Genomic DNA, 10617 nt, shown 5'->3' with positions numbered 1-10617 from the left:
GGTTTCTCTGTAGCTTTGGAGCCTGTCCTGGAACTAGCTCTTGTAGACCAGGCTGGCCTCGAACTCACAGAGATCCGCCTGCCTCTGCCTCCCGAGCAGAGCTGGGTTTTTGGATTTAACTATGGTTTATTTAAAAGAAGAGCAGGCAAGTTAAATTGCCCAGTGTCACAGATGTATCCTTGGTAGGTGATTGCTTGGTAGATGCTAAGTGTTTGGTTGAAATGGAAGTTCTGCTTAAATAAAATAGCTTATTATAAAGTAAGCTGACTTTTAAATCTTAAATAAATATATTACTATTTTTGAGTGTTAATTTTTTTGAGATGTAGCTGTTTAAATTAAATTGGTCTTTTATTTCTTCAAGGAGTAAACATGGGGAATGTCTAAAGAAACTGGCAGTTCTATGTCAGTGTCATAATTAGAAAAGTTTTATGTGGGAAAAAAAAGAAATTTGTGGTTGGCCTAATAGCTCATTCAGGAAAGTTGTTTTTTGAGGCAAAGTCTCACTCCCTCAGGCTGACTTTCCTAACTTTCTGTGCTGTGACTGCTAGAATCTGAAACACGTACCAATGCGCCCAACTAAAGAGCAGATTAAATGCCTGTGTTCCTAGGATTTGAAAGGCTGAGGTGGAGGATTGCCAAGAATTTGAGGCTAGTCTGGTCTGTATAGTATGAAGCTAGCCAGGCTTGACATAAGATCCTGTCATAAAACAAAACCAAAAAAACTTCAGATTTCTCTCATTTAACAAAAGAAAAATTTGATACATTTTGAGCATTTTGTCTGTCATCTCTTAGTGTTATTGGCAAAATTTAACAAGGAAACAGTTCTTACTGCTTGAATCTGTGTGCGCTTGAGGTGGTAAGTTAACTGTTAGTAGCTTTGAACTTGGCTTGACTTGGACCAACAGTGAATATAGGGACTGAATGTGCTCATACTGGCCTCAAAGTGACCATGTTTTTTGCTTCCATGTAGAATGGATGAGTGTCAGAGATGGGCCCATCACTATATCTGACTCCTCTGATGAGGAAGGGATTCCCATGCTTGTTACTCCTGCTACTGAGCAACATGAAGATGATGACCTGGATGATGAAGTCATACTGACAGAAGTGAGTGTTTTATGAACTTGAAATTGACTTCATGAGAAGAGTTTTTCTTTCTTTATGGTTTTGAATATATAGAAACAGTTAAATTAAAGCTTTTTCTTTTTACTTCTCCTGCAGCTTTTCCAGTTTCCTTTTCTTTCTTTTGTTTTTTTTGGTGGTGCTTGCATTTGTTTTCTCATGCATGGATTTCTGCTTTGGTGTTTAGTAGTTCTCTTGTGCTTTTATCATGTTGACACACTTCGTTTATTAGGTGGTTTCTTTTTTTTTTATATTTATTTATTATGTATACAATATTCTGTCTGTGTGTATGTCTGCAGGCCAGAAGAGGGCACCAGACCTCATTACAGATGGTTGTGAGCCACCATGTGGTTGCTGGGAATTGAACTCAGGACCTTTGGAAGAGCAGGCAATGCTCTTAACCACTGAGCCATCTCTCCAGCCCCCCCCCCCTTGATTTTTTTTTTTTTTTTTTTTTTTTTTTTTTTTTTTTTTTTTTTTTTTTTTTTTTTTTTTTTTTTTTTTTTTTTTTTTTTTTTTTTTTTTTTTTTTTTTTTTTTTTTTTTTTGTGACAGGATTTTTCTGTTTAGCAACCCTGGATGTTCTGGAACTCCCTCTGTAGACCAGGCTGGCCTCAAACTCAGAGAGATCCATTTTTGTCTGTGTCTGAGGGCTGGGATTAAAGGTGTGTGTCACCACAACCCAGCTGCATCTTTATCCTCTTATTACATCACATTACAGCTTAATGACTGCAGGCCTATTATGCATGCTTTTAGTTTGCACAAGTGCTTTTAGTGTAAATTAAGAATTATACAGATATGTCCACAATTTGATTTCAGAACATTAACATTTACAATATTTTAGAACAGATGACGGTCATTTAAATTGTGCTTTTTGACTCCCATGAATAATGTATAGTTCTGTTGTAAATATTCATGTAAAGGTTTGTGTGTGACTGTATATTTTTATTTCTTTTTGTATACGCCAAGAAGTAGAGTTGCTGAATCACTCAGAAATTGTTAAGTTCTGCCAACAGCTATGCCATTTTACATTCCTACTAGTTTTACCTTTTTTTGGTATTTCGAGAGATGGTTTCTTTGTAGCTTTGGAGCCTGTCCTAGAACTAGCTCTTGTAGACCAGGCTGGTTTTGAAATCACAAAGATCCGCCTGCCTCTGCCTTCGGAGTGCTGGGATTAAAGGCCTGCGCCACCATCGCCTGGCTACTGATTTTTTTAAAATATTTATTTGTTTGTTTGTTTATTTATTTATTTATTTATTTATTTATTTATTTATTATACAATATTCTGTCTGTGTGTATGCCTGAAGGCCAGAAGAGGGCACCAGACCTCTTTACAGATGGTTGTGAACCACCATGTGGTTGCTGGGGATTGAACTCAGGACCTTTGGAAGAGCAGGCAATGCTCTTAACCACTGAGCCATCTCTCCAGCCCCTGGCTACTGATTTTTTTGTGTGTTTTGATAATACTGATTTTTGTGGTCTGATTTACACTTACCAGTGACCAGTGATTTGAGCATTTTGTGTGTGTGTTGTATGCATAGACATGCATAGACAAGTGGGCATACATACGCATATGGAGACTTTAGGGATTACTGTCTTTGTTGTTTTCTACCTAATGTGTTTGATTTTGTCTCTTGGTGAACCCAGAACTCACCATTTTGGCTAGACTGGTTAGCCAGGAGGCCATTGCAATCTTCTGCCTGTCTCTTCCTCCTTGACATTGGTATCACACACATGCTCTGGGCATTAAACTTGGGTCCTTGTGCTTGTGTCAGATCCTTCACCTGAGTAAGCCATCTCCCCATCACCTAGAAGGTGTAGCAGGTGGATCTCTATGGGTTAGAGACTAGCTGTGAGTACATAGTGAGATCCTCCCTACCTTAAAGAAAAGATAGTATTTTTTCTCAGGGGACGCTTCTAGTTTTGTTTCTTTCCTCTCCTTTCACTGTAAGTTCAGAAGCAGGCATAGATTCAGGAAAGAAATCGAATTTTTATTATTAAAATTTCATTTTTTTCTTAGAAACATAAACCTCAGACATCCCGACCCAATCTCATCAAACCAGCTGCCCAGTGGCAAGATCTGAACAGATTGGGAGAAGAAAGGCCTAGAAAGTCTAGAGAAAACTGTGAAGCAGATCCCCACAGCTATTTTTCCTTTTGTAATGACTCACTGTTTGATTCTGGGGCACAGGATGATTCTGAGGATGAATACGGTCAATTTCTGGATCTTGGGAGTAGCAAAAAAGGAGAAACCAAACCTGGACCGAGCAATAAGCAGACAGTAAACAACATTGTCAACCCCAAATTGGAGCAGAAAGTCATTATAGTGGGAGAAAATGGCATTCTTTTCCCAAAAAGTGAGCCTTTGAAAGCTCAGAACCAATCATCTGAAGACTCAGAGACAGATCTCTTATCAAATCCTGGAGAGTCAACTGCCTCAGTAGATGACCAAGTAATCGAAGAAGCGTACTGGCTGGACCATCCATACTTCCAGGCTCTGAATCCACAGCCTCAGGAGAGAACAAATCAGGTTGTGCCCCAAGAGCGACATTTGGAAGCAGAAATGGGCCCAATGTTCTTCCGCCATGATTTCCCAGAGCCAGCTTTTCCAAGGCCAGAACCTCAGCAGGAGGGGATTCCAGGCCCTGCTTCTCCTCAGCCAGCCCATCCTCTAGGAGAACTTGAAGACCAGCAGTTAGCAATTGATGAAGACCCTGGACCAGCTTTCCCCCTTCCAGGATCTCAGCAGGCTAATCTGGAAAACATGTGGGGACAAGAAGCTGCTGAAGGAGATCAAGAACTTATTACACTATTAGTTAAGGAAACAGTAAGTTTAACTTTTTTTTAATTATGATTTAAATAATACTGTACTAGTAATCCTCTTTACTGTTCTCTTGTTTTCTGTCATTGCAGTAAACAAAGATATGCTTTGTGTAAACTTTATTTTCTTAAGTATATATCTAGAAAGGATGCAGATACCTCTAAAACCTGCAGCCCAGACTGTACACTCTACCTTCAAGAAGTGCTCTTGGTGCTAGCTGTATATCATGGTGTCTGGTGTTGGCATTCTTGTAAACTCCTATTTAATGGATTTCCTAGATCTAGGCCATCTAGTACAGCAGCACTAGCTAGCCCCTGTGGGTATTTGCATTTAAGTCTCTGGCAACTGAGTGAAGTAACAAATTGTACTTCCAGTGCATCAGTCATTTTAATAGACACGATTCTGGAGGATACCTGTAGTAAAGAGCAAAGCAGGTATTTGTTTTCTGGGGTCAGAAAACCAGTTTTTTGCTTGTTGCTTTTCCTGGGTTTCTTAATCCTGATTTGCCATGTCTTTTTGACATTGTGAGGTGTGTCCTTGAAGGCAGGCAGGGGGTTGTGCCTTCCTCATACTCAGTAGTTATTGGAAGAATGAAGACTGGAGCTATAAAGTGAGACAGGGTAGACGACCTCTAAGTCCTCATCTGTGCTCCAGCCTGGGAACTAAGGGCTGCTTTTAAGCCAGGCACAGAACTGCTTTACAGCTGTTCTCTGGTCTTTAGGCATTCTATATACTTTTTGCCGTACAGTTTTATTGCCTTCCAGAACCATTATAAGGAACAAAATATAAGTACTGTTTACTACTTTGTAGGAAGCAAGATTTCCAGATGTAGCAAATGGATATGTTAAAGAGATAATTCATTTGAAGAATTACTATGATTTGAATGTGTAAGTATTCTACCATGCTTTCTCTCTCTTTCTGGTGGTAAAATACAGGTAATGTTTTTTCCATTTTTAACCATACACTTGGATGTCATTAAGCACATTTGTCATTATTATGTAGACCTTTCAAATGTTGATCTCCAGAAATTGTATCATCTCAAACTGAGACGCTATTCATTGAACACTTCCTCATCCCCTCTCCTAGCCCCCAAGATCACCATTATTTCAATCTCAGGAAATTAGATTATTCTAGGCATCTCTTAACTCTGAAATCATAAGGCATTTGTCCTTTTCTGAAACTGGGAAAAAAAAGGCCCTGGATCAGACTTGGAAGAGATGCTTGCAGCTAGTTTCCATGTCTCTTTAATGATCCTCTGATTTATTTTTTTTTTAGTCTTACTATGTAGCCCTGGATGGGCTACTCAACCTTCCTCTGCTTCCAGAGTGCAGAGATTAACAGTGTATGCAACTACACCCAGCTTGTCAATGCCCCCTACATATGATACCTCTTTTAGGTAACTCCATTGGCACCTGGGTAAAATGGGGAACATCTGTCATACTGTTCGGGGATACACTACTGACATTGGGCAAGAAAGAAACTGGGTGAGAGTTTTTAAGAGAAGGTATTGTCCTACAAATATGCCCAAGCAAGGAGAGGAGAACACAAAGAAAATCCTGATTCCCTATTAGCTGACACTTTCTTTTGCTACTGAGCCCTATTCACCACTGCTGTACCTTCTCTGTCCAGCCTTCTGATTTGGCTTGGTTACTGGATGAAGAACCTGGATAGTTGACTTTGCTTGAGTTTTTACATTTATGTGTCATTGTGAATTAGCTTGTACTACCTCATCTTATCTTGAAGTACTCCAACAGCGATGTGGAGAATTAATATTCTTCAGTGAATAGAGAAAGCCTTATAAGTTTGGTATATAGAGGATTCTGTCTAAGAAGACATGTCTAAGAAGACACGGTCTGCTCATCAGTCTTAGAGTTAGCTAATAAGCTGAGCCTGACTCACATAATCAGTCTTGCATTATCAAGTCTTATAAAGAGAATTGATGTCTCAGGGTTCATTTATTTGCACAACAACTAAATCTCATAGCAAATGTGTTTGTGAGTGTGAATACACACTTTCTTGTAGTTGGATTTTTCTTTTTGTGACTTCCAGCTCACAAATAAGGACATGGAGACTTAGTAGTCATAAAAGTTTGGCCTACCTTAGACTTGTTCTTATCTAGTTCTTATAACTTAAATTAACCAATATTTTTAAATCTATGTTCTTCCATAAAGCATCTCCATACTGCCTATCCTGCTTCTTCTGTGTCTGGCTGGTGATACCACCTTTCTTCTTCCCAGAGTTCTCTGTCTAAAAGTCCCACCTAGCTATTGGCCATTTAGCTTTTTATTTCAGTAATAATAACAATGTCTTCACACAGTGTACAAATATTCCACAACATTTACTCCTGTTGATGTGCTTATTGTTTTCTTTTTTGTTTGTTTTTCAAGACAGGGCTTCCCTGTGTAGTCCTAACTGTCCTGCAACTCGCTGTATAGACCAGGCTAGCCTCAGACTCATAGAGATCCACCTGCTTCTGTCTTCCAAGTGCTGGGATTAAAGGCATCACCACCGCCCAGCGCTCATAGTTCTTTTATTAGCTACTTTCCTTCTATATTTATATTCTCTTGTTCCATGCAGTTTAAGCATTACTCATTTCAGTGACTTCCTATCATAGAGAAAGCTCTGAGGAGTCTGCATTTGTCAGTATGTTCATTGTTTTTGTTCTGTTCCAGCTAGAGTCCTGCTGTGCAGCCTCAGCTGGCTATGACTTTAGAGTCTTCTGCTCCAACCTTCCTGAATCCTGGGCTTTTACATGTGTACCACCACATTGAGCAAAGTGAAACCAGAAACCTGATGTGGCTGTCTTACTTGTTTAGTTTTTCTGGGGTACAGCATCTTAATTCTTTTTCTTTCCTTTCCTTTTAAACTGAAGCAGTATCATATTTGAGACCCTCCTGTCTCAACCCTCTGAGTATAAGGTACAGGAGTGTGCCAACACTGGTACATCTTAAATCCTTGATAACTCTAACTAGAGGCTTTTTTTAAAAAAATATTTCATATGACTCTGGGCAAGCATGGGATTTAGAAAGTTCTAGGAGTAATGAAAGTAACATTGTGTGGGGATTTTTGCAGACTTTGTAATTTTCTTCTGGAAAACCCAGATTATCCAAAGAGAGAAGACCGAATTATTATCCACCCCAGCAGCAGCCTGCTCGCCAGCCAGGATGATGTGAAGGCAAGTGTCCATAGTTCGTTTTTTTTTTTTTTTTTTTTTTCAGATTGGATTTTTTTTATTTATTTATTATGTATACAACATTCCTTCCATGTATGTTTGTATGCCAGAAGAGGGTACCAGATCTCATTATAGATGGTTGTGAGCCACCATGTGGTTGCTGGGAATTGAACTCAGGACCTCTGGAAGAGCAATCAGTGCTCTTAACCTCTGAGCCATCTCTCCAGCCCCCCATAGTTCGTTTTTTTAATCTTACTATCTTTTTATTTTTTTCTTTTTTAAGACAGGATTTAGGATTTCTCTGCATAGCTCTGGCTGTCCTGGAACTCACTCTGTAGACCAGGCTGGCCTGAGCTCACAGAGATCTCCTGCCTCTGCCTCCTGAGTACTAGGATTAAAGGCGTGCTCCATGACATCCTAGCTAGTTTGTTTCTCTTAATATTTTGCAGTTGTATAAAAATTGAAATACTTCACATGAATTGTTGGTATACTTACCACTAGTACTATAAAAATTTTATTAGCCACTCTTAATATCTCTGTCTTTGATCTCCACTTATTAGAATACTGCAAAAGCATTACTACACTTCCCTGCGAATACTTAAGCTTGCAGATAGCTATCCTTACAACATTTGTGTTCAACCTATTGAGCCACATCCATGTCAGGATGTCAGAAGTTTCAAAACTTTAATTCTTAGCCAAAAATTGATCTAAGATAATGTTGAGAATACACACATACATATATATATGTATGTATATGTATAGACATACATATGTGTGTATATATGTAATATATAAAATTAAGCAACCTGGACTAGAAGGAAGGAAGGTGTATAATGTCTGCAGGGACATTATTGAACTCCCATGCTCAAGTTTCTACGACCAAGGAGACAGTTCATTTTATACATATATATTTTGAGGGGGTATGTTTTAGGGTTTTTTTTCCCCCTGAGAGAGATGAGTCCTTTTTTTTTTTAAGTGGGGGGTTCGAGGCAGGGTTTCTCTGTAGCTTTGGAGCCTGTCCTGGAACCAGCTCTTGTAGACCAGGCTGGCCTCGAACTCAAACAGAGATCCGCCTGCCTTTGCCTCCCAAGTGCTGGGATTAAAGGTGTGCGCCACCACCGTCCGACCAAGAGATGAGTTCTTAATGTGTTGCCTCAGCTGGTCTTGGACTCATCATCCCCTGCCTCAGCCTTCTGAGTGTCAGAATTACAGACATGTACCACCATGTCCAAGATTATCCACCACTTTTTCATTTTGTTTCAGTTTGGTCACCTCCTTATAGATTAATTTTGAGAATAAACAAGATTCTTTCCTGTAATACATACTTTTTAAAATATTTATTTCTTTGTTTTTTGGTTTGAATTTTTGAGACAAGATTTCACTGTGTAGCTAGCTCTGTAGACCAGGCTGGCCTGGAATTCAGAGATGCACCTGCTTCTGTATCCCAAGTGGGATTGAAAACTTATTTGTTATTTTTTGCGGGGAGGGAAATGGGTGTGTATAAATGTATACCATGGTGCGCATGAAGTTATCCACGGGGACTAGAAGTTAGCATTAGATTCCCTGAAACTGAGCTGACTGGTATGTGTCCTGTAATCAAACCCCTCTCCTCTGGAAGAACAGCAATTGCTCTTAACTGTTGAACCTTCTCTCCAGCTCCTGTTATTCCTTGTGGAGCAATATACTCTCATCTCTAACTTTATGCTTTTTGTCTCATTTCAGTTGCCTAAAATAGACTTTTTTGACTATTCCAAATTGACTCCACTTGACCAACGATGCTTCATCCAAGCTGCTGACCTCTTGATGGCTGATTTCAAGATGCTCAGCAGCCAGGACATCAAGTGGGCCCTACATGAGCTCAAAGGACACTATGCAATCACCCGTAAGGTATGTCCTTGGGCTTCCTTTTGAGATCACTCCTTGATTCTCCTTCAGAGACAAAAGTGTACAGATTACATAGATTGAAGTGGCTTGTGATGGCAAAGTCATGGACATAGAGTTTGTCATGGACAGTAATTGCTGATCAGAAAAAATTAATGAGAAGAAATGCTACTGAGAAATAGGGAATCCCAAACCTCTGTAAGACCCTACAAGATGTTATGCTACTGTGGAAAGCAGGTTGCCTGGAGTATGGTGTGTGTCTACCACTTCATAGCTTGTTCTAAGTTAAACCTATTGGTTACTAAGTGTCTCTTTCCTGCTTTATTTTTTTCTTGAAACTTGTTTGTTGAAGAAAAAGTTGTTATCCCATAGGTTTCAAGAGTCTGGATTTTTGTCAGCTGTGCCCCCAGGTGTTATCTGCTTATGTTCCCTGTATTTCTAGATCTTGAGTCTGATAAAATGTAGGGGTGATTACTTTTTCTCTTTCCCTGACTTTGAACATTAAGGTCTGCTGCTTACTAGGCTGTGATTTGAGCAAGTGTCTGTTGCACACTGAGTTTAAGTTTACTTGTTGTATAGAAAGGTTCTCTAATCCATCTCTAGATCTGGATAATAGTATAGAGCTTTTACCTGGTGTCTGGCTCATGTGGGGCTTCAGTAAGCAAGTTCCAGCCATAATACACTTAATACCTCCAGTCTCAGGGTCTCTGACACCCTCTCTGGTCCCTGAGAGCACTGCATGTATGTGGTGTACAGGCATACATATATGCAGAACACTCATATATATAACATAAAAATAAGTCTTCTTTTAAAAAATCAAATATTGTTCAAATACCTGTATGCAGTTTTTGTTTTGTTTTTTGTTGGTTTGTTTTATGGGACAGGGTTTCTCCATCTAGCCCTGGCTGTCCTGGAATTCACTCTGTAGACCAGGCTGGCCCCAAACTCACAGAGATCTGCCTGCTTCTGCCTTCCGAGTGCTGAGATTAGAAGTTGTGTGCCATTTCTGTCTGTTTTTTGGTATTTTGAGGCAGGGTTTCTCTGTAGCTTTGGAGCCTTTTCTGGAACTAGCTCTAGTAGACCAGGGTGGCCTTGAACTCACAGAGATCTGCCTGCCTCTGCCTCCTGAGTGCTGGGATTAAAGATGTGCACTATCATTGCCTGGCCTGTATGCAGTTTCAGAGTGTCAGGCAGGAGGCTTCTCTCTTGAGGCAGCTCAGTTCTATATATTTTGTAGAATTTGCCTTCATGATTTGCGCATAAGTCATTAATGAATCATTTTGAAAACTTCACAGCTTTCTCATGGTGATAGGGAGGTCTTATACATGCACATCTCGTTTTTAAATTGTTTTTATTGAGCTACACATTTTTCTCCGTTCCTCTCCCTTCCTGCCCCTATTCTTCTCCCCTCTCTTATGACCCCCACAGTCCCAATTTACTCAGGAGGTCTTCTCTTTTTCTCCTTCCTATGTAGATCCGTATATGTCTCTCTTAGGGTCCTCTTTGTTCTTCTATAGGTTGGCTTTTTTTCTTTGCTTTGTGTCTAGAAGCCTTTGGTTTTTCGAGACAGGGTTTCTCTGTGGCTTTGGAGCCTGTCCTGGAACTAGCTCTGTAGACCAGGCTGG

General features: G+C 39.8%; 1 protein-coding gene across 3 annotated transcripts in view; it reads left to right on the top strand.

The window, feature by feature from the left end:
• Rnf216 (ring finger protein 216) overlaps positions 1-10617 on the top strand; it is a 120044-nt gene that overhangs the window by 20547 nt on the left and 88880 nt on the right. For 2 of the 3 annotated variants that reach the window (XM_005368004.2, XM_026789728.1), the window contains 5 exons: positions 971-1104; positions 3139-3945; positions 4750-4826; positions 7012-7114; positions 8834-8998. In XM_005368004.2, the coding sequence (XP_005368061.1) occupies positions 971-1104; positions 3139-3945; positions 4750-4826; positions 7012-7114; positions 8834-8998 (1286 nt within the window). The remainder of the gene's footprint in view (positions 1-970; positions 1105-3138; positions 3946-4749; positions 4827-7011; positions 7115-8833; positions 8999-10617) is intronic. The other variant, XM_013354088.2, reaches the window with a different exon arrangement.

Source organism: Microtus ochrogaster, unplaced genomic scaffold, assembly GCF_000317375.1.
Source record: "Microtus ochrogaster isolate Prairie Vole_2 unplaced genomic scaffold, MicOch1.0 UNK27, whole genome shotgun sequence".
Taxonomy (NCBI): Eukaryota; Metazoa; Chordata; class Mammalia; order Rodentia; family Cricetidae; genus Microtus; species Microtus ochrogaster.
The sequence above is the reverse complement of the archived record's forward strand: the minus strand, read 5'-3'. Positions and strand labels throughout refer to the sequence as shown.